The 24720-nt window shown below is 43.2% G+C and overlaps 1 protein-coding gene across 1 annotated transcript in view; it reads left to right on the top strand.

Moving 5' to 3' along the window:
• Positions 1–24720, top strand: part of LOC137436488 (cyclic nucleotide-gated channel beta-1) — a 64840-nt gene that overhangs the window by 32268 nt on the left and 7852 nt on the right. The window contains exons 11-15 of the mRNA XM_078786254.1: positions 8691–8788; positions 9104–9187; positions 9356–9474; positions 9573–9719; positions 10116–10299. Coding sequence (XP_078642380.1) covers positions 8691–8788; positions 9104–9187; positions 9356–9474; positions 9573–9719; positions 10116–10299 — 632 coding nt within the window. The remainder of the gene's footprint in view (positions 1–8690; positions 8789–9103; positions 9188–9355; positions 9475–9572; positions 9720–10115; positions 10300–24720) is intronic.

Here is a 24720-nt window from a genome sequence, read left to right as displayed (position 1 = left end):
TTGATAAAGACCAGAAAAAGCACAGGGCCCAGAACACTGCCTTGGGGAACTCCAGCCTGAACAGGAAGGGGAGATGAGAGAAATCCATTCAGGGCCACACGTTGACTACCACCAGAGAGGAAGTCCGCAAGCCATGCATGGAGATTTCCATGGATACCATAGGAGGAGAGTTTGGTGAGCAGAGCTGGGTGCCAGACCGTATCGAAGGCACGTGATATGTCAAGGGAGACAGCTCTGATTTCCTGTTTGGCATTGAGGACCTCCATCCATTGTTGAGACAGCAGAAGCAGCATGTCGAGTAGAGTGACCTGGTCTGAAACCAAATTGATGATCAGAGATCAAGCCATTGGAGAAGAGGAAAGATTGCATATCCGAAGCAATGATGGATTCCATGACTTTGCTGATAATTGGGAGCAGGCTGATTGGTCTGTAGTTGCAAGGATCTGTTTTTGCACCTTTTTTGTGTAAGGCGGTAATGTTTGCTGATTTCCAGGATGCTGGCAGATGACCTTGAGCAAAAGAGAGGGTGAAAAGAACAGAGAGAGGGTGAGATAGAGCGGCAGAGCAGGATTTTAGGACCCGCTGATGCCGTCTGGTCCAGTTGCAGAACGTTTTCGGAGGAACCAAGTAATGCGCAAGAAAAGTTCATATAAAGGGGTGCCCTACATCTGGCAAATAAATATATTTACTTCTTCCTGCAACTGTATGAATCAAATTAACGCCCCTTTATATGAACTAGCGCTCTCTGGAGCATTATGAGGGGCATTCAAAATGTTCTCGTAACGAGGGGCATTCAAAACATTCCAGGAACGAGGGGCATTCAAAACGTTCCAGTAATGAGGGGCATTCAAAACGTTCCAGTAACGAGGGGCATTCAAAACGTTCTAGTAACGAGGGACATTCAAAACGTTCGAGTAATGAGGGACATTCAAAACGTTCCAGTAACGAGGGGCATTCAAAACGTTCTACTAACGAGGGGAATTCAAAACGTTCTAGTAACGAGGGGAATTCAAAACTTTCTAGTAACGAGGGGCATTCAAAACGTTCTAGTAAAGAGGGGCATTCAAAATGTTATAGTAATGAGAGGAATTCAAAACATTCTAGTAATGAGGAGCATTCAAAACATTCCAGTAACAATGGGACATTCAAAACGTTCCTGTAACAATGGGCATTCAGAATGTTCGAGTAACAATGGCCATTCAAAACGTTCTAGTAACAATGGGCATTCAAAACGTTCTAGTAACAATGGGCATTCAAAACGTTCCAGTAACAATGGGACATTCAAAACGTTCTAGTAACAATGGGCATTCAAAACGTTCCAGTAACAATGGGCATTCAAAACGTTCCAGGAACAATGGGCATTCAAAACATTCCAGTAACAATGGGACATTCAAAACGTTCCTGTAACAATGGGCATTCAAAACGTTCTAGTAACAATGGGCATTCAAAACGTTCTTGTAACAATGGGCATTCAAAACGTTCCAGTAACAATGGGCATTCAAAACGTTCTAGTAACAATGGGCATTCAAAACGTTCCAGGAACAATGGGCATTCAAAACATTCCAGTAACAATGGGCATTCAAAACGTTCTAGTAACAATGGGCATTCAAAACGTTCCAGTAACAATGGGCATTCAAAACGATCTAGTAACAATGGGCATTCAAAACGTTCTAGTAACAATGGGCATTCAAAACGTTCCAGTAACAATGGGCATTCAAAACGTTCCAGTAACAATGGGCATTCAAAACGTTCCAGTAACAATGGGCATTCAAAACGTTCCAGTAACAATGGGCATTCAAAACGTTCCAGTAACAATGGGCATTCAAAACGTTCCAGTAACAATGTGCATTCAAAACGTTCCAGTAACAATGGGCATTCAAAACATTCCAGTAACAATGGGCATTCAAAACGTTCCTGTAACAATGGGCATTCAAAACGTTCCAGTAACAATGGGCATTCAAAACGTTCCAGTAACAATGGGCATTCAAAACGTTCCAGTAACAATGGGCATTCAAAACGTTCCAGTAACAATGGGCATTCAAAACGTTCTAGTAACAATGAGCATTCAAAACGTTCTAGTAACAATGGGCATTCAAAACGTTCTAGTAACAATGGGCATTCAAAACGTTCCAGTAACAATGGGCATTCAAAACGTTCTAGTAACAATGGCCATTCAAAACGTTCCAGTAGCAATGGGCATTCAAAACGTTCTAGTAACAATGGGCATTCAAAACATTGCAGTAACAATGGGCATTCAAAACGTTCCAGTATCAATGGGCATTCAAAACGTTCCAGTAACAATGGGCATTCAAAACGTTCCAGTATCAATGGGCATTCAAAACGTTCTAGTAACAATGGGCATTCAAAACGTTGCAGTAACAATGGGCATTCAAAACGTTCTCGTAACAATGGGCATTCAAAACGTTCCAGTATCAATGGGCTTTCAAAAAGTTCCAGTAACAATGGGCATTCAAAACGTTCCAGTAACAATGGGCATTCAAAACGTTCCAGTAACAATGGACATTCAAAATGTTCCAGTAACAATGGGCATTCAAAACGTTCCAGTAACAATGGGCATTCAAAACGTTCCAGTAACAATGGGCATTCAAAACATTCCAGCAACAATGGGACATTCAAAACGTTGCAGTAACAATGGACATTCAAAACGTTCCAGTAACAATGGGCATTCAAAATGTTCCAGTAACAATGGGCATTCAAAACGTTCCAGTAACAATGGGCATTCAAAACGTTCCAGTAACAATGGGCATTCAAAACATTCCAGCAACAATGGGACATTCAAAACGTTCCAGTAACAATGGGCATTCAAAACGTTCCAGTAACAATGGACATTCAAAATGTTCCAGTAACAATGGGCATTCAAAACGTTCCAGTAACAATGGCCATTCAAAACGTTCCAGTAGCAATGGGCATTCAAAACGTTCTAGTAACAATGGGCATTCAAAACGTTGCAGTAACAATGGGCATTCACAACGTTCCAGTATCAATGGGCATTCAAAACGTTCCAGTAACAATGGGCATTCAAAACGTTCCAGTATCAATGGGCATTCAAAACGTTCTAGTAACAATGGGCATTCAAAACGTTGCAGTAACAATGGGCATTCAAAACGTTCTCGTAACAATGGGCATTCAAAACGTTCCAGTATCAATGGGCATTCAAAATGTTCCAGTAACAATGGGCATTCAAAACGTTCCAGTAACAATGGGCATTCAAAACGTTCCAGTAACAATGGACATTCAAAATGTTCCAGTAACAATGGGCATTCAAAACGTTCCAGTAACAATGGGCATTCAAAACGTTCCAGTAACAATGGGCATTCAAAACATTCCAGCAACAATGGGACATTCAAAACGTTGCAGTAACAATGGACATTCAAAACATTCCAGTAACAATGGGCATTCAAAACGTTCCAGTAACAATGGGCATTCAAAACGTTCCAGTAACAATGGGCATTCAAAACGTTCTAGTATAGAGGGGAATTCAAAATGTTATAGTAATGAGGAGCATTCAAAACATTCCAGTAACAATGGGCATTCAAAACATTCCAGTAACAATGGGCATTCAAAACGTTCTAGTATAGAGGGGAATTCAAAACATTCTAGTAATGAGGAGCATTCAAAACATTCCAGTAACAATGGGCATTCAAAACATTCCAGTAACAATGGGACATTCAAAACATTCCAGTAACAATGGGCATTCAAAACGTTCCAGTAACAATGGGACATTCAAAACGTTCCAGTATCAATGGGACATTCAAAACGTTGCAGTAACAATGGCCATTCAAAACGTTCCAGTAACAATGGGCATTCAAAACGTTCCAGTAACAATGGGCATTCAAAACGTTCTAGTAAAGAGGGGCATTCAAAATGTTATAGTAATGAGGGGAATTCAAAACATTCTAGTAATGAGGAGCATTCAAAACGTTCTTGTAACAATGGGCATTCAAAACGTTCTAGTAACAATGGGCATTCAAAACGTTGCAGTACCAATGGCCATTCAAAACGTTCTAATAACATTGGCCATTCAAAATGTTCCAGTAACAATGGGCATTCAAAACGTTCTCGTAACAATGGGCATTCAAAACGTTCCAGTATCAATGGGCATTCAAAACGTTCCAGTAACAATGGGCATTCAAAACGTTGCAGTAACAATGGGCATTCAAAACGTTCTAATAACAATGGCCATTCAAAACGTTGCAGTAACAATGGGCATTCAAAACGTTCTCGTAACAATGGGCATTCAAAACGTTCCAGTATCAATGGGCATTCAAAACGTTCCAGTAACAATGGGCATTCAAAACGTTCTCGTAACAATGGGCATTCAAAACGTTCTCGTAACAATGGGCATTCAAAACGTTCCAGTATCAATGGGCATTCAAAACGTTCCAGTAACAATGGGCATTCAAAACGTTCCAGTATCAATGGGCATTCAAAACGTTCCAGTATCAATGGGCATTCAAAACGTTCCAGTATCAATGGACATTCAAAACGTTCCAGTAACAATGGCCATTCAAAACGTTCCAGTAACAATGGGCATTCAAAACGTTCTAGTAACAATGGGCATTCAAAACGTTGCAGTAACAATGGGCATTCAAAACGTTCCAGTATCAATGGGCATTCAAAACGTTCCAGTAACAATGGGCATTCAAAACGTTCCAGTATCAATGGGCATTCAAAACGTTCTAGTAACAATGGGCATTCAAAACGTTGCAGTAACAATGAGCATTCAAAACGTTCTCGTAACAATGGGCATTCAAAACGTTCCAGTATCAATGGGCATTCAAAACGTTCCAGTAACAATGGGCATTCAAAACGTTCCAGTATCAATGGGCATTCAAAACGTTCTAGTAACAATGGGCATTCAAAACGTTGCAGTAACAATGGGCATTCAAAACGTTCCAGTAACAATGGGCATTCAAAACGTTCCAGTAACAATGGGCATTCAAAACGTTCCAGTAACAATGGGCATTCAAAACGTTCCAGTAACAATGGGCATTCAAAACGTTCCAGTAACAATGGACATTCAAAATGTTCCAGTAACAATGGGCATTCAAAACGTTCCAGTAACAATGGACATTCAAAATGTTCCAGTAACAATGGGCATTCAAAACGTTCCAGTAACAATGGGCATTCAAAACATTCCAGCAACAATGGGACATTCAAAACGTTGCAGTAACAATGGACATTCAAAACATTCCAGTAACAATGGGCATTCAAAACGTTCCAGTAACAATGGGCATTCAAAACGTTCCAGTAACAATGGGCATTCAAAACGTTCTAGTATAGAGGGGAATTCAAAATGTTATAGTAATGAGGAGCATTCAAAACATTCCAGTAACAATGGGCATTCAAAACATTCCAGTAACAATGGGCATTCAAAACGTTCTAGTATAGAGGGGAATTCAAAACATTCTAGTAATGAGGAGCATTCAAAACATTCCAGTAACAATGGGCATTCAAAACATTCCAGTAACAATGGGACATTCAAAACATTCCAGTAACAATGGGCATTCAAAACGTTCCAGTAACAATGGGACATTCAAAACGTTCCAGTATCAATGGGACATTCAAAACGTTGCAGTAACAATGGCCATTCAAAACGTTCCAGTAACAATGGGCATTCAAAACGTTCCAGTAACAATGGGCATTCAAAACGTTCTAGTAAAGAGGGGCATTCAAAATGTTATAGTAATGAGGGGAATTCAAAACATTCTAGTAATGAGGAGCATTCAAAACGTTCTTGTAACAATGGGCATTCAAAACGTTCTAGTAACAATGGGCATTCAAAACGTTGCAGTACCAATGGCCATTCAAAACGTTCTAATAACAATGGCCATTCAAAATGTTCCAGTAACAATGGGCATTCAAAACGTTATAGTAACAATGGGCATTCGAAACGTTGCAGTAACAATGGGCATTCAAAACGTTCCAGTATCAATGGGCATTCAAAACGTTCCAGTAACAATGGGCATTCAAAACGTTGCAGTAACAATGGGCATTTAAAACGTTGCAGTAACAATGGGCATTCAAAACGTTCTCGTAACAATGGACATTCAAAACGTTCCAGTAACAATGGGCATTCAAAACGTTCCAGTAACAATGGGCATTCAAAACGTTCTAGTAACAATGGGCATTCAAAACGTTCCAGTAACAATGGGCATTCAAAACGTTCCAGTAACAATGGGCATTCAAAACGTTCCAGTATCAATGGGCATTCAAAACGTTCCAGTAACAATGGGCATTCAAAACGTTCCAGTATCAATGGGCATTCAAAACGTTGCAGTAACAATGGGCATTCGAAACGTTCCAGTAACAATGGGCGTTCAAAACGTTCCAGTATCAATGGGCATTCAAAACGTTCCAGTAACAATGGGCATTCAAAACGTTCCAGTATCAATGGGCATTCAAAACGTTCCAGTAACAATGGGCATTCAAAACGTTCCAGTAACAATGGGCATTCAAAACGTTCCAGTATCAATGGGCATTCAAAACGTTCCAGTAACAATGGGCATTCAAAACGTTCCAGTATCAATGGGCATTCAAAACGTTCCAGTAACAATGGGCATTCAAAACGTTCCAGTAACAATGGGCATTCAAAACGTTCCAGTAACAATGGGCATTCAAAACGTTCCAGTAACAATGGGCATTCAAAACGTTCCAGTATCAATGGGCATTCAAAACGTCCCAGTAACAATGGGCATTCAAAACGTTCCAGTAACAATGGGCATTCAAAACGTTCCAGTAACAATGGGCATTCAAAACGTTCCAGTAACAATGGGCATTCAAAACGTTCTAGTAAAGAGGGGCATTCAAAATGTTATAGTAATGAGGGGAATTCAAAACATTCTAGTAATGAGGAGCATTCAAAACGTTATAGTAACAATGGGCATTCAAAACGTTCCAGGAACAATGGGCATTCAAAACATTCCAGTAACAATGGGCATTCAAAACGTTCTAGTAACAATGGGCATTCAAAACGTTCCAGTAACAATGGGCATTCAAAACGTTCTAGTAACAATGGGCATTCAAAACGTTCTAATAACAATGGCCATTCAAAATGTTCCAGTAACAATGGGCATTCAAAACGTTCTAGTAACAATGGGCATTCAAAACGTTGCAGTAACAATGGGCATTCAAAACGTTCTAGTAACAATGGACATTCAAAACGTTCCAGTATCAATGGGCATTCAAAACGTTCCAGTATCAATGGGCATTCAAAACGTTCCAGTAACAATGGGCATTCAAAACGTTGCAGTAACAATGGGCATTCAAAACGTTCCAGTAACAATGGACATTCAAAACGTTCCAGTATCAATGGGCATTCAAAACGTTCCAGTAACAATGGGCATTCAAAACGTTCCAGTAACAATGGGCATTCAAAACGTTCCAGTAACAATGGGCATTCAAAACGTTCCAGTAACAATGGGCATTCAAAACGTTGCAGTAACAATGGGCATTCAAAACGTTGCAGTAACAATGGGCATTCAAAACGTTCTAGTAACAATGGACATTCAAAACGTTCCAGTAACAATGGGCATTCAAAACGTTCCAGTATCAATGGGCATTCAAAACGTTCTAGTAACAATGGGCATTCAAAACGTTGCAGTAACAATGGCCATTCAAAACGTTCTAATAACAATGGCCATTCAAAATGTTCCAGTAACAATGGGCATTCAAAACGTTCTAATAACAATGGCCATTCAAAATGTTCCAGTAACAATGGGCATTCAAAACGTTGCAGTAACAATGGGCATTCAAAACGTTCTAGTAACAATGGACATTCAAAACGTTCCAGTATCAATGGGCATTCAAAACGTTCCAGTAACAATGGGCATTCAAAACGTTCCAGTAACAATGGGCATTCAAAACGTTCCAGTAACAATGGGCATTCAAACCGTTCCAGTAACAATGGACATTCAAAATGTTCCAGTAACAATGGGCATTCAAAACGTTCCAGTAACAATGGGCATTCAAAACGTTCCAGTAACAATGGGCATTCAAAACGTTCTAGTAAAGAGGGGAATTCAAAACATTCTAGTAATGAGGAGCATTCAAAACGTTCTAGTAACAATGGGCATTCAAAACGTTCTAATAACAATGGCCATTCAAAATGTTCCAGTAACAATGGGCATTCAAAACGTTCCAGTAACAATGGGCATTCAAAACGTTCCAGTAACAATGGGCATTCAAAACGTTCCAGTAACAATGGGCATTCAAAACGTTCCAGTAACAATGGGCATTCAAAACGTTCCAGTAACAATGGCCATTCAAAACGTTACTGTAACAATGGGCATTCAAAACGTTCCAGTAACAATGGGCATTCAAAACGTTCCAGTAACAATGGGCATTCAAAACGTTCCAGTAACAATGGACATTCAAAATGTTCCAGTAACAATGGGCATTCAAAACGTTCCAGTAACAATGGGCATTCAAAACGTTCCAGTAACAATGGGCATTCAAAACGTTCCAGTAACAATGGGCATTCAAAACGTTCTCGTGGCCATCCTGCTAGCTCACCCCTAGTAACTTTTAAAAAATCAAGATGTCCATAACTCTTGCTCAAAATGTTTTGTTATTGTCGCTTGTCTCACTGTGTGGGTTGTGACAAAGTTGCTTTGGTGGGGTTGCAGGTTAGAATCGTCTCTCATGTGAATTGGTGTGTTTGGCCCTAGATGAAACTGAATTGCTGGAACAAATTCCAGCGAAGATGCAACTGGATATCGCCATTGATGTTAACTTTGATACTGTAAGCAACGTGGAACTTTTCAAGGTGTGTATAATCTCGAATAATGGACAACTAGTCTTTATAAAAACTACAGTTGGTCTGTGTCGATGGAAAAATAAGGGCAATGAATTTTCTCAAATGTTTAAAGGGGTATGCCAACTGCCTTGAGCCCTTCTGGAAGCAAGACCTCTCTCTTGCTTTGAAGAAAAGCTCAAGCAAGCCCTTCTTGAAAGCAAGAGAGGGTCTTCTTCTTCCTCTTCCTCGTCTTCTTCTTCTTCTTCTAATGTGACAAGTCTCAGAACTAATGTAACTACCATCAACAGGTTGCTTCTATATCATTGCATTTTGTATTCGCACCAGGGCTGTGATACTCAGATGATTCATGACATGCTTGTACGCATGCGATCTGTTGTCTATCTCCCTGGTGACTTCGTCTGCAAGAAGGTACAACACTTGCATAATTAAGTTGTATGTTGTATGGATCAGATCAGATCAGGTTGGAGTTGGGAATGGTTGTGTCGATTGGCCTATGAATGATTAGAGGTGTCAATGATTGGTTCAACAGTAATGGTATGACAGAATGCGACTGATGTGCCCCATATGACGATGCAGGGAGAGATAGGCCGGGAGATGTACATCATCAAATCGGGATCAGTGCAGGTGCTCGGTGGTCCAGATGGGCGACTCGTGCTGGTGACTCTTCGAGCAGGATGCGTCTTTGGAGAGATCAGGTGCTTTTTTTTTTTACATCTCACACACTCTGAACTGTTCCTTGTTGAACTGTTCTCCATTAATGATGCCCACTGTGTCATGTTCGTGTTCATGCTAGCCTGTTGGCAGTGGGTGGTGGTAACCGACGTACGGCAGATGTTGTAGCCCATGGTTTTACAAACCTGTTCATTCTGGAGAAGAAAGATCTGCACTCCATCTTGCACCATTATCCTGACTCACAGCGCCTCCTGCGAAAGAAAGCCAAGTATGCCAAAACCAAGTTTCTCTTTTTTCTCTCTCTCTCTCTCTCTCTCTCTCTCTCTCTCTCTCTCTCTCTCTCTCTCTCTCTCTCTCTCTCTCTCTCTCTCTCTCTCTCTCTCTCTGTCTCTCTGTCTCTCTCTCTCTCTCTCTCTCTCTCTGTGTGTGTGTGTGTGTGTGTGTCTCCTGTAGTCTAAATCAAAACTATATATTTATAGACGTCTTCTCAGTCTTCTGCAATAAACAATAAAGACTGAAATAAACCATTTTTTATGAAAACTACTCTTGAAAGATGGAGAATAGCTATGCAATACCTCAAGTAACGGCTCCTATATATCTGTACTCCTTACAAAATCATATTGTTGAGTCGGCTACTTTACCTTGCATTGGGTGCCCCCCACAGGCGTCTCCTTTCAAAGGGCACAAAGGGACCCAAGAAGAAAGCAAAGAAGCACCCAGAACCCATCATCCCCCCACGGCCTCAAACCCCAAAGCTCTTTCGCTTGATGATGTCTGTGGCAAACCATTCTGGCCTCGTGGGTCGTCTTGTGCGCCGAGCAAAGCGTGGAGAACCTGTAGCACCTGAGGTGTGTTGGTTGGCCTTGAAGCAAAAAATGTTGCTTGTTACTTTGTGGTAGAGATTGAGAGAGAGGTTTATCTCAGTGTGATTGAAAGTATTCTTAAGAAGCCTATGTTGTACACTATCTTTCATTCAGCAAATAAGTGATTGAATTATACAACGATAAGAGCTCAAATCAAATACTGTAATTCAACTCACTCCTGCGGCATTGTACCACTTACCCAATCGGCTGCAGCTGGAAATGAACTCAGTTGGATTAGCCCCTCCTCTTGTATTTCAGACTCAATGGTGTCATCTGTAAACAATTGGCCATACTTTCAGTACCTAGTAATGATATTGCACAGGGAAAGGAAGGGGTTCGACCATGGGATGAAAGAAAACATTTGGAAAAGGGTGGAGGCACCAACGCTCAACAATAATTAAGGGAGTTCTCCATTTCAATTTATCACATGCATGAGACTGGGGTGTTTGAGGAGGTCCCTTGTCTGTCAAACGAGCAGCAAAATCACTCATGTGAAATTCGCCACCAATGATCAACACGTGACATACATCTTTGTATGTGATATATGTATAAAATATGAAGAGTAACCATCCCAAGTAACAGGAAAAGTGAGCATGGCATCCCTTTCCCCTCACTATTCCGTCCCACCCCTCTCTCCCCCACTCCCCTCTCCTTCCCCCAATCCACTCTTCTTCCCCTGTCTCCCTTCTCCCTCCCCTGTCTCCCCTCTCTCTCCCCTGTCTCCCCTCTTCCCCAATCATCTGCACGTGCGCTCGAACGGAATACGTAACCATGCCGACGGGTTTTTTTCAACCAAGTAAATTGACGATTACCTTTCTAACGGAAGATAATGGGGTGAAGGTGCAGTGCAGGGGTTGGAGTTCAAAACCGCAGACGGTTTTGGGAGCGAAATACACTACCAGTGAATGAAAAAGATGTCATAGTGTGCGGACATACATAGAAACACTCCACTGGGACCCGTATCAATAACGGTTGCTACATGGACGGCAATATTATGCACTTGTGGCATTACTTAATTAATAAAACAAACTAAACATGAGAAATATGCATACTAAAAGAATACTGGATTTTTTGAACATCACCAAGGCTCATGGAAGAGCAAGAACACAGAACAGACAATGACGATCATGGGAGCAACAAAAGTTGACACAAAAAGTAGAATTTGAGTCCAGAAATATTGCTAATGGTGTCCCTGGGCGGTAATCAAATCAAATCAAAATACTGTGCAAGATAAAAAATAAAATATATCAGCTTTTAATAAGCCTATACAATACAATCATGACAGGTGCACAAAACTCAACACAACACAGAGAATTATACCACAAAGTTATGGATAACGTCTGATGAATTATTTACAATGAGGGAATGGGAAACGGGAATGGGTTGAAATGGGATTCCACACATGAACAGGTCAAAACTTCAAACGTTAATGAGTTTATCGCCCAGGGACAAAATTCTACACATTTTCTACACAAAATTCTACACAAGATGGACACTAAAAGGATTTTCAGGAAATAAAACAGGATTTGAAGGAGGTGGATTTGGGGTGTATTAAAGGGGGTAGAAAAGATCAAGGTTTTGGATGGGGGAAGATAAGAGATGGTGCTGAACAGCTGTTCTGAAGACCTGGAGGGGGGAGTGGGATTGAAGATTGTGGGGGTTTGTTCCAGAGGTGGGAAAAAAGAGGAATGAAAGAGTGAAGGTGAGCAGAGAGTCTTCATTTTGGCAGTTTCACCAGAAGAGGGTTGCTGACAGATCTTGTGCGTCCTGAAGGAATATTTGGGGGACAGAGCACAGACAGAGCAGGGGGAGCTAGGTGGAGAGGAGTCAGTAGACGACAGAAAGACCACCAACCTGCCTGTGGTGAGAGAGTGAAGGCCCTCAGAATCAGCTTCATCGTGGGAGATTCCAATGATGCTGAAAGCTTTGGTTTCAACAGCATGAAGCCAGACTAGGTGTGAGGCAGGAGCACTAGCCCAGGGGAGAGAGCAGTACTCCATCAAGCTGTGGATGAAAGTTTTGTATGTGATGAGAAGCTCAGTAGTGCTAAGGAAGAACTTCACACGACGGAGGATACGCAGTCGGTGACTGGCCTTGGAGGCCAGCTTGGGAATGTGGTTTTCCCAGAGATTTCTATGGATTTATATATGTGAAGAATCAGCTCTTCGTTTGGTGAAGAAGTCCACAAATAGCCTGAAAAATGACGCAGCTTTTTATTAAAAACCAACTTATACAGATCCGGAAGAAGCCAAGACATCTACAGCAAGAGCCAGTCTCATGCCACGTCAAGCCTTCCTGAAAACACATTGATTCCCAGTCCATTTATATAGGGACACGTTTTATCAGGAAATCTCCGAGGGAACAAACAAAACTGGGAGAGGTTCCTCCCCGGTGGGCCAAGCCCCCACCGTCATCCGCTCTGTTATTCGGGGGAGTCAGCCCTTCCTTATCATTCGGACCAAATGTTTCTCTGGGCTCCGAGAAAACAGAAATGTAACTCACAAAGAGAAGAGTGTATGCTTGGCCAAACAAACCCATATATTTTATGGGTTTGTTTACATGAGTAATTCAAAGCATGTTTATACAGAGTCATGCGTCGCTGTGATTAATACAAAATATATATGGTTAACGATAGGTTTATGTCTGCACTCTAAACATTCTACTCGCGTTACACAAAATCACGCGCATGTGGGCGTGGTTTCACGACCGGCCTTATCTAGCCTCGAAAAAAGCACACGTATACAATTGTCCAGCATGACCTCAGCGAGCCTTTCCTCATCCAAAACTAAAACGAAGCAAAAACCCTTTATTAACTTTATGAAAATAGCATTTTTAAACAACATTTAAATCATAACACATTAGCAACCAACGTCTATAACTGAACTTTAGGCAATAACAAATCTACAACTTGACATTCCTTCCTCTTGTCTCGTCGAGACAAAGTATCTTAAGAGACAACGTGCCACATCGGGCTTCATTGAAAAATAATTGTGTAATGCGGGTATTGAAAAAATAATTGTGTAATGCGGGTATTGAAAAAATAATTGTGTAATGCGGGTATCTCCCAAGGGCATATCGTGCGCCCAAAGCGCCTCGCCCGTGCATTTGGCGAACGTGTCGTGTGGTGCGTGCTCGGAGCCTGAGGGCTCAGAACATGAAAGTCCATTAACGTTTCGGATCCACAACGAAGGTGTCTGGTCCAGATGAGGTTCTGCTCCGCCAGAGGGCCACCACCTCCCCTGCGGAACTTGCTCCCCCCACCCTTTGCAGACCCAGTCCTTGCAGATCTTCGAAGTTAATCAACGATCATGCCCATGAGGTCCCTCACGTGCTGCTGTTCTGGGGAATACATAATATTGTCAGTATCTTGTGTCTCAATTTCCTGGTCAGGGTACAGAGCGTAAAAATCCGATTCACTTGAAGCATTTGAACTTAATACATATGAAGCAAAGAGAGGAACTTCCTTTATGTCAAAGTCTCCCATGGGCGCCTGGTCGGCTTGCGGGTCTAGGACATCCACGTCGGGTCCCTCGACCGCCAGACCCAGTGTCGCAATCAGATCCATAGTTGGGTCGGAAGGGGGCGTGCAGCTGTCAGCTTGTAATACATAAGCAGCGTTAGCCAGTACACGCAAGGGGTTTATAGCACAAGTATCACAGTCATCACATACACCGTTACAGGCAGCAGCCAGTTCCCACATGGGATCCGCACAAGTATCACAGTCATTACAAAATTCAATGCAATTTTCTGGAGCGCCGGTCGCAACTGCCTTGTTGAAGGACCCGTTCAGGTCGACGGCCTCTGTGGTCAGAGCCATAGTCGTTGTCGGCGGCTTCTTCACTTTCCATCCTGTAAAATACTTTCTCATACAGAGGAGGACTAGAGATTTCATTAGTGCCCCCCAAATTACTACCCCGATTATCACAGCCAGTGCGGTCAATAACCACTTCACTATGGTGCCCGTCCATCCCTGGAACCAGTCAGTGAGCCAGCTAAATGTATAAGAATTTTCGCGCGCGATCCGATCGATCCAATAGTATGTCATGAGCCGTAGCGGTGTCGTTTGCCACCTTTTCTAGGGCCAAAGCCAATTTATCTATCCGGAAACTATCCATGACTGTGCCCGCTCCTGGGAAGAAGAAACCAAACACCTTTTCCCATAGACTCCCGTGTAGTTTAGTGGTTCCATCTTCGTTCATGACTGACCTCTTATAACGCCTGTTCAAGGACTTTGGGTCTAGCTCATCCAGTATCTCAACGTCAGGAAGGACTGAACCCAGATAACATGTGCCCCCCCAATTATTTGGTAAATAGGGGTAAGCCTTGTCGCCGCATATAAACATTGTCCCATGGGGTGGGACCAGGTGGGTGGATAAGCACTGGAGTCCCTTTACCACCCCATTAATCCTACTAACCCCCCTAGAGAATGTTATAGCCGTTATGTTGTGGTTGTGTTTATCTTGCAGTACTATTCGTAATGTAATCCCCGAGCTCCCTTGTCCCAGCTTCCCGGGGAGAGTGTAGGCGCATTCTGATTCTCCCATACGCAAGTGGCCGGAACCCTGGAGGCAGACCTTCCCTTTCTGTGGTTTGACCCAGACGGGGGCAGGCCTCTCGGCCACATGGGCAATCATTGACGGGCGATAATTAAATTGTCGATTGCAACTCTTGCCGTTGTCAACCCCCTTCTCTTTCCAGCGTGGTGACTAAACATGGGGAATCGATAGGTTGTGAGCAGAGGTCATTGAGGGACAGAGGTAGCACTATCATGTGTATTCCTGTGGTGCCTGCTTGGGGAAAGCGCATGCACGACCAGCAGTGTGTCCTATTTTGAATTGTTGCCACTTCCCTGGCCACTTTCCAATATGTGTTTTCACCCTTCTTTGGGGCCTTATTCTGGGGTTGTGGCGTGAGTATGTATTCGATGCATGGTATGTAGTTCCTTTCGCCAGTGCTCCACGAACACCTGGTCCACAAGTCTCCTGGGAGCGCCTGGTCTACAGGTCTCCAATTCATAGATTCAATTCATTCAATTCATAGTTTCATAGAACACCTTTTCTCCAATTTCCTAATCCACTTTTTTCAAGTGAATCCAATTTTATCCAATATTCAATTTTTAAATTCAATCCCATTTAATCCAGTCCAATTCAAATTAAATTCAATCCTTCTCTCAGCATCCCATTACCTGTTTCCAACATCAATAAAAATAAAATTATAAAATTAATAAAAAATCAATCATCTCAACTCTCAAATCGAATCAAAAAATAAAAATAAACGAAAATTACTTCAGCGAGAGTTTCAACTAGAATTAACACAAACAAACCACCATTAACCTCCATTAACACAAACAAACCACCATTAACCTCCATTAACACACACAAACCACCATTAACCTCCATTAACCTCCCCCTATTATTTATTTATTTTCACGAATAAACAAATAATAGAAATAACCTGGTCTACTTCCAATTTCAATTCTGGTCAGTTCTGGTGTCTGGTCACACACAATGTTTTCCTCACCCACTGTGATTCGCTCAAAATAGATTCTCACTGTTATGTCTGAAATTCGTCTCATGAAAACCCATTCAAGAGTCCGGTGTGACAGACAGCCAAACACATAGACACGCCGAAGACCCCAGGGTACCCATCAAACTAGCTTGTCCGCAGATCCACAACACAGCGAAACATGTAACTTTACTAAAATAATCACTTACTCATAACTAATACTCATAATAACTCATAATTACTTATGTAATTACTCATACCAATACTTACTTAAAATAATGTAATATCCCAATCTTCACCCCCTATGCAAATCGAAGCACCCCGGACGATCCACAACCAATATCAACCACTGTAGCCGTCTTCCCGACTCCAGGCAGCCACACGCAGCCACATACATCTCCATCCGCGTCACACAAGACAACAGCCAACGAGTGTGTCCACCACACAGAAACCTTTGGCAATGCAACAACCGAACTCCCAGACAACCAACAACAAAACCCAATCCATCTCCATGGCTCATCAAGCAGTTCCAACTTAATCCAGCTTCACATACCGATTTCCCCAAAAACTCGTGAAACTTCACCCCCATTCTGGAAAAAACCCTGGACTAAACCCTGACACCCTAAATAACTTCAGACCCATCTCCAATCTACCCTTTCTGTCAAAAGTTTTGGAACGTGCTGTGGCCACTCAACTCAAACATCACCACTCTGCCAATAACCTGTATGAAACATCCCAATCCGGATTCTGCTCCAGCCACAGTACTGAAACTGCTCTCCTCAAAATCACCAGCGACCTTTTCTCTCCTCTGATGCCGGCAACCTCAACATTTTCATCCTCCTCACCTCAACGCCTCCTTTGACATCATCAATCACACCATCCTCCTCACCCTGTTTAGACCAGCTTGTGCCTATTAAACCCAAATCAGTTCACTCCCAAGCCCACAAGGACCACCTACAGCACTGCAAAGATGTCCTCTACTCCACCTACTACCCTCAAATTATCCACTCTGGCTCCGGAATCCCAAAAGCACTCTTCTCTACAATAAACAAACTAAATAAACAAATAAATAAACAAACTTTACAACGTGAACAAACTCCTCAGCGCCCTGGATACCGCCACCTGTCATTCAGAGTAGACAACAGCATCTCCTTTCTGGCTTTCAGCATCTCCTTTCTCCTTTCTGGCATCCAAATGAAATTCTGGCTTCAAATCAACTTCCTCGAACTTAACTATGATAAATCTAAATTAATCTTCGTTTGCCCACAACCACTCACCAAATTCACCCATAACTTTGCCCCCAACATCGATGGTCATTTGAACACAAATTGAACAAAATTAATCGAACAAAACACTTCCATTAACTCGACATTCTTTTCACAGCACAAAGTTCACTTGAACATCTTTTTCCTGGATACTCCCTCTTTATTTTTATACCATACCATGCTTCTCCACTTGCAACCCAAATATTTTCCATGAAATAAATAAAATGAATTTTTTGAATCTTCTCATTATTCGAAAGTTTACAAAATGTCCCAAATCTGTATATTATTTTCTACTGTGGTTATATTAAACCATTATTTTACAAAATCCAACTTTCAATAAACTGGAAAATGCTTCGCCATGGAATAGTCCACCACTCATATAAATAATCATAAGAGTTCTGCGAAACATCTCCATCTTTAAAACTTAGCCAACCAATTTTAAACCACATGTTTTCCCCCCAAAAAACAAGTCACATTCTTTGTATATTGCCAACATTGTTCATCGTTTAAGTATCATCCAGAACTAAATTTTTATAAACCATCAACTTGTAGATGCATTTATTTATATCCCATTAACCCAAGAACTCTCAATTGCTTGGTTATATTTTAGTAATGTCATATATCCATATTTCTTTTCCAAATTGTTCCTGATATACACATTAATCCCATCTGTCTTTGTTTCCAGATGAACTCAAATCAGGAAATCAACACAAATCCTTATTACCTCCAATCAATCACACTGCACATCATTCCCCGTCCTTGATGGATAATTTTACATCCAGATGGGCACAGCATCCCATTTTTGGCGACCCAGCCCTGAAACAAGCCCCTGGACTCCTTGCAGGCTGGACCAAAACCCCTGGACGAGGTTGCATCCCAGTACTGACTCTGCTACCTTTTTGCAAACCACTTCAACTCCATGAATTTTACATGTTTCGTGAACGGAACAAAGCACTCTGTAATCGTCAGATTGAAACTGCCCCAAACCCGTCCATATAAACTCCATTGTTGTCCTGTCCATCTCTCTGTTTGTGGATCCGGTGCAAAGTTACACAAAGTTCCTGTTTACATTTTGTGACTCACAGCTCCTGCCTCCATGGAACAATGACGCCTAAGCACTCAATTAGCCCTCCCAGTACCAAAGACTTACAATCAGACCGACAGACAGACAAATAACAGAGGCATGTCGCCAGCCCCAGCACAGGACATCACCTTTCCGGGCAGGCACAATATAATCCACAGCATCGAAATGCCAATTTCTATCCGGAGCCTCGCAAAGCCAAAATCCATGCATGCGTGCTCCATCATGCAACCCGATCTGTACTCGGTGCGCCCGGCGCCCCCTATAATCAGTGAGTTATAATAACCACAATATCTCTGGCACCCAACTCGTGATACCACAATTTAATCCACGTTACTTGCATCTCTTCATCCTCCCAAATGTCCTCCATTTAACGTGACTCAAATCCATCTCAAATCCCCACAGCTCGATCGAACACGTCACTGTACTCGGCTCGGTTAAATTAAATTCCAAGCGTACTGTACCTGACGCTTCCACAACAACAAAAAACTCGATATTCTCTGTCTTGAAATCGTTTATTTTAGCCATCTTAAATAAATCCATCCATCTATCCATCTTATAAATCCATCTTAAATAACGTATTCGTCCTGTGACATTGCCTGGCATATATGTCGCAGCCGGCCACTATTCCGACATGGCTCGTCTGACATGAACGTCCGACATCCAGCGTCCGATATTCAGCAAAGTCGCAATGACCCACAATGCATTTGGGCACACATCCTCCGAGCAACCTCATACAGCACACCCGTGACTCGCGGCTCGCTCGGCTCTTGCCTGAACACACAATAACTCTACTCTAACTTCCACGGAGCCGCACGGCGGAAACGCAGGTTTGTACCACATTTTAATTAAACGAACATTGCCAGGATTCTCGGATAGACGTTTAATTTCACAACACACATGACAAAAATCCGATTTAAATTCAGAGATCGCCGATCGACCTGGCACAACCATCTCAACGCGACGACGCCACGCCGCCCCCCCCCCGTCTTGGCGCGCACCCTCGTGCCTCCGCACGAATCTCAACACTCCCTGCACGCCGCTCTATTCGCGTTCACGGCGGGGTTTACCTCACGTTGGGACATGCAGTCGGCTGTCATAACAGAGAATTGTCAATAAAGAATCTACGACTTGGCATGTAGTGAGCTGTCAGAACATTGAGCTGTCAGAACTCATCCCTAGCTCGTAAACATCGCAAAAAAACAGGATCTCCGACGCTTGACCTCTCTGACCCAAAATGCACTATATGACACCAATTCCAAAGGTGAGCTGCGGGCACTCCGAGTGCTTTCCTGACCCGATTTATATCAATTCGCTTCCCAAACAACTCCCAAACAGATGACAGACAAATGCATTGGCCAGATACACACGTCAATTAACATCCCAATATACATTCATTCCTCATTCATATACGAGTGAGTCTCCCATTCTTCGCGCGAAACTCAGATCGACTCAAATCATGCCTTTCTCCAGCCACTCCCAAACAGTCTTTGCTCATTCATGTTACGTCTCTCATTCAAGGAAAAGGATTTTTTGGGACGGGTTGGACGGGGGTGGGTTGAGGTGAAAAAGGGAAGGCAGGGCGGGGGGTGTTGGGGTGTTGCCTAGAGCCCCGGGACTGAGCTCAGGTCTTGGGGGGGTGGGGGGTCCTTTTGCACGGCCCAATTCTGCGGCTGTGGAGGGGGCCCTTGTATGTTCCAGTTTTGGGGAGGGGGCCCTTGTGGGTTCCAAAATTTGGGGAGGGGGCCCTTATGGATTCCTGGGCAATCATTTGCAACATGTCGTCCTTTACATCGGCCTTCTTATCGTCGCCCATGTCCCACTGCTCGGCCGCTTCATCTAATTGGTCGGTTAGCCTTAGTGCGATGTGTACCCCGGCCAACAACAGGTCGACCAGGGCCCCCCAATCGTCGAGGGTCTGGGCCGGGGTTGGTGCTACATTCGGCCAGCGTGCGTGTACTTTGGCCTGGTCCCACACCCGCGCTGGCAATACAGCCTCTCCCATGTGGCAGACGTCCCGCCAATCTGCGCCTGTATTTTGTATCCACAAACGCATAAGTTCCGGTACGTGACCGGGCTGTTCAGCCAGCAAGGTTCTCACCCGCTCCTGCATAGCCGCCAAATCTGGTTCTTTCAAATGGTTTTTTAAAGGGACACATCTCGATTGTAGGCTGTGAGTTCTCCGATTCCGTGAGCCCTTCCACTGAGGGGTACAATACAATACTCCTAGCCCTTCTGGGGCCGCGAACCCGCTGTCCGCCCCATTAATTTCTTGTCCTCTAAAAGGATTGCCCGGGCTAAGGTGAACCTGAGGGGCGGCTGGTCTAGTTTTCTGGGGGTCTAACCCCTGGGGGAACAGGGGCGGGGGTGGGAGAGGTGGCGCCTGTAGCCCGGGGACAGGGCTCAGGGCTTGGGGGGGTGGGGGGTCTTGGTCTGGCATCTGGTCCAGCGGCATCACTCGCTGATTTACTTGTTTAACTGCTTACTTACTTGTCCTCTGGCCAGGGATTATTTAAATCTTTAGTTAACGCCGCCCAGTCCTTTAATGGTCTTACCGCGGCAAAATGATGCCTCTTAAACATGAAAGATGCCGGGGTTCCCTTAAGGGGTTCCCCTTCTTTCATTAGCTTGCTTCCCATCTTATTGCTCTGGGCTGATCCTTCCTGGAAAGTTCTCGGCCTGGCTCAACCTTTACGGCTGTCCGACCTCACTTTCCCCTCCTGGTGCTAACTGTAACTTTAAGCTTACTGTTAAGTCCTTACTTGTTTATCCTGGCTTTAACAAAACCACGTCATTCTGAGGCCTAAATGAGCCTTTACTTACAATTTCTGTTCGAGTGCAGACAGCGCGGATGACAGGGAAGCGGACTGAACCCGTTCGAAGAAGCAAGGTACAAATTTGGAAAGATAGCCCTCTGGTATAAAACAATTGCTCACCTTAATCAAATTAGAGTGCCAGCGTCCCGGCCTCGAGCAGCCTTCCTTCTGTCGCCCGGGTTCCGCTTCCCGTCCTCCGCGTCTGTTGACACCCCACTCCTGGTACCATTTGTGAAGAATCAGCTCTTCGTTTGGTGAAGAAGTCCACAAATAGCCTGAAAAATGACGCAGCTTTTTATTAAAAACCAACTTATACAGATCCGGAAGAAGCCAAGACATCTACAGCAAGAGCCAGTCTCATGCCACGTCAAGCCTTCCTGAAAACACATTGATTCCCAGTCCATTTATATAGGGACACGTTTTATCAGGAAATCTCCGAGGGAACAAACAAAACTGGGAGAGGTTCCTCCCCGGTGGGCCAAGCCCCCACCGTCATCCGCTCTGTTATTCGGGGGAGTCAGCCCTTCCTTATCATTCGGACCAAATGTTTCTCTGGGCTCCGAGAAAACAGAAATGTAACTCACAAAGAGAAGAGTGTATGCTTGGCCAAACAAACCCATATATTTTATGGGTTTGTTTACATGAGTAATTCAAAGCATGTTTATACAGAGTCATGCGTCGCTGTGATTAATACAAAATATATATGGTTAACGATAGGTTTATGTCTGCACTCTAAACATTCTACTCGCGTTACACAAAATCACGCGCATGTGGGCGTGGTTTCACGACCGGCCTTATCTAGCCTCGAAAAAAGCACACGTATACAATTGTCCAGCATGACCTCAGCGAGCCTTTCCTCATCCAAAACTAAAACGAAGCAAAAACCCTTTATTAACTTTATGAAAATAGCATTTTTAAACAACATTTAAATCATAACACATTAGCAACCAACGTCTATAACTGAACTTTAGGCAATAACAAATCTACAACTTGACATATATGTATATATATATGTATATATATATATATATATATATATATATATATATATATATATATATATATATATATATATGCATACATATATATAAGAGGAGAGTTTCGTGAGTAGGGCAGGGTGCCAGACCATATCGAAGGCACGAGATATGTTGAGTGAGACAGCTCTGATTTCCTTTTGGCATTGAGGACCTCCATCCATTGTTGAGACAGCAGAAGCAACATGTCCAGAGTAGAGTGACCTGGTCTGAATCCAAATTGATGATCTGAGATAAAACCTGTGGTGTCGAATTTGGATTGGTCTGATTATATATATATATATATATACACACACACACACACGTATACACACACACACATACACATACACACACACACACACAGTCTGTGCTCTGTCCCCCAAATATTCCTTCAGGATGCACAAGATCTGTCAGCAACCCTCTTCTGGTGAAACTGCCAAAATGAAGACTCTCTGCTCACCTTCACTCTTTCATTCCTCTTTTCTCCCACCTCTGGATCAAACTCCCCCACTCCCTTCAATCCCACCCCTCCCTCCAGGTCTTTAAAACAGCTGTTCACCACCATCTCTTATTTTCCCCCATCCAAAACCTTGATCTTTTCTACCCCCGCTAATTTCACCCCAAATCCTCTTTTTTGATATACCAACTTATTTCCTGGAAGTCCTTGGTGTCCTTGTGTTTATACTTCTCCCACACCCCCCCCCCCCCCTTCCCACGCCGCCTCCCCTCAAGCCCTCTCCCTCCCACACATTCCCGATGTCCCTCACAAATGTTATGTTGATGTGCTTCCCCTTCTCTCCCCATCTTGTCTACCGCTCCCCTTTTTATATACTTTGGTTCTTTGTCTGTTTGATTTGTTTGTGTGATAAATGTTAGCTCTTTCACGAGCCTCGATTTATGTATACAAAAAAAAAACAAAAAAAAAAAAAACACACACAATGTATACATACATACACACAATCAGGTGAAAAATATTTGCCCAATAAAATACTGACATGATCAAGTGTGAGGTTAAGTACTTCTTATTATCGTGTCCACGGAAAGTCTATCCATGGCCCAGCCAAAATTGGACACGTTTTTGCACCTTCTTGTTGAATTCGGCAAGATCTGCAACAGTGCAGGGTTCCTCTAGCGATGGACATAGCAAGAGATGTTGCATAGTGTGTGGCTCAGTTCCACATTCGCAAGTTGTTGGGTTGGTTGTATATCCCCATTTGCTTAGTGACACCTTTGAACGACCTACACCAGTCCTAAGTCTGTTAAGGCACTTGCATGTTACCCAGTTGCAATTAGCTCCTGGGGGAGGCTTTCATCAGGTAGAATTTCCATCGCTGGGGGTTGTTCGAGACTGGCAAGCCTGTCTTTCCACAAAGCGATGCGGGCTTCAGATGGGGTTGATTGTCATGAAACGACACTGTTCATGAAGCTCTTCCTTGACTTTAGGCATCTGAGTGTAGGTGTATGACCATGCAGAGAGTGCCTTTCATCTGATGTTTGATGGAGTCGCTCTTTTTTGCTGTCTACCGTTCTTCTTATATCAGGGGGAGCAATACCCGCCAAGATGTGTTTGGCTCATTGTCTTTGCTTATTGTGTTTAGGCTGTTGGTGTTTTTTGGTTTTAAACAATCTGTGATAGATCGGCAGCTTGCATTCAGAACGGTATCCATCTGCTTAGCATGAGTAGATCTTTCCCATACAGGGCAGGCGTATTCAGCAGTGGTATAGCAAAGAGCCATTGCACTGGTTCTCAATGTTTTCGAGCTTGCTCCCCATCTTGTGTTCGTGAGCTTATTCAGGATGTTGTTTTGTGCGCTCACTTTTGCCTTTGTCTTCTCGATGTGGTTCTTGAATGTAAGGCATCGGTCAAGAGTGACTCCAAAATAGATAGGGTGCTCGCAATGCCTCAGTGTTGCTTCCTTTAAGCTGGCGTTTGGCTTCAAGGTTTCTGAGGTGGAATGCATAAACTTGCGTCTTTGTTGGGTTTGTGCGAAGGTGGTTTTCTTCTTAGTAGGATATTAGTCCATCCAAGGCCTCAGACAGCGTTTTCTCCACGGTATTAAAATCATTGCTTTTGGCAGTGACACATATGTCATCAGCATATATAAAACGGCGTGTAACACCGTCTATAGGCTGGTCATTTGTATGGATGTTGTACAGCAACGGTGCAAGCACGCTTCCCTGAGGAAGACCATTCTTCTGAATACGCCACCTGCTGCGCTTCCCACCAAGTTCAACATAGAACCGCCGATTCTGAAGCATGCTTTCTAACAGCTCTGTTAAGTGAATATCTTTTATCATCTCTAGGATCTTGCAGAGGAGACACCTTTGGTTCACTGTAGCATATGCTGCTGGCAGGTCTACAAAAACAGCGCCTCTTACCATCCCTTGCTCATAACCATCTTCGATATGTTGTGTGGGGTTGAGCAGTTGGCTTGTTGTTGAATTGCCAGGGCGGAAACCTGCTTGCTCTGGAATGATCTTCTCATCTACAGTTGGTGTTATCATCTTGAGTATCAGGCGTTCAAACAGCTTATAGGTGTCGAAAAGCAGTGAAATTGGCCAAAAACTCTTAGGATCTGAGGGATATTTTCCAGCTTTAATAGTGCTATTACAGGTGCCTTCTGCCAAATCCTAGGTAGCTCGTGTGTTGCCAGACAGTGATTAAACAATTGGAGGAGCCATTTCTTTGCTTGCTGTCCAAAATGCTTTAATCTGCTCCGTTG

This window comes from Myxine glutinosa, chromosome 11 (genome assembly GCF_964187855.1).
Source record: "Myxine glutinosa chromosome 11, kmMyxGlut1.1, whole genome shotgun sequence".
NCBI lineage: Eukaryota > Metazoa > Chordata > Myxini > Myxiniformes > Myxinidae > Myxine > Myxine glutinosa.
Note: the sequence above shows the minus strand (reverse complement) of the source record. Positions and strands in the feature narration are given on the sequence as shown.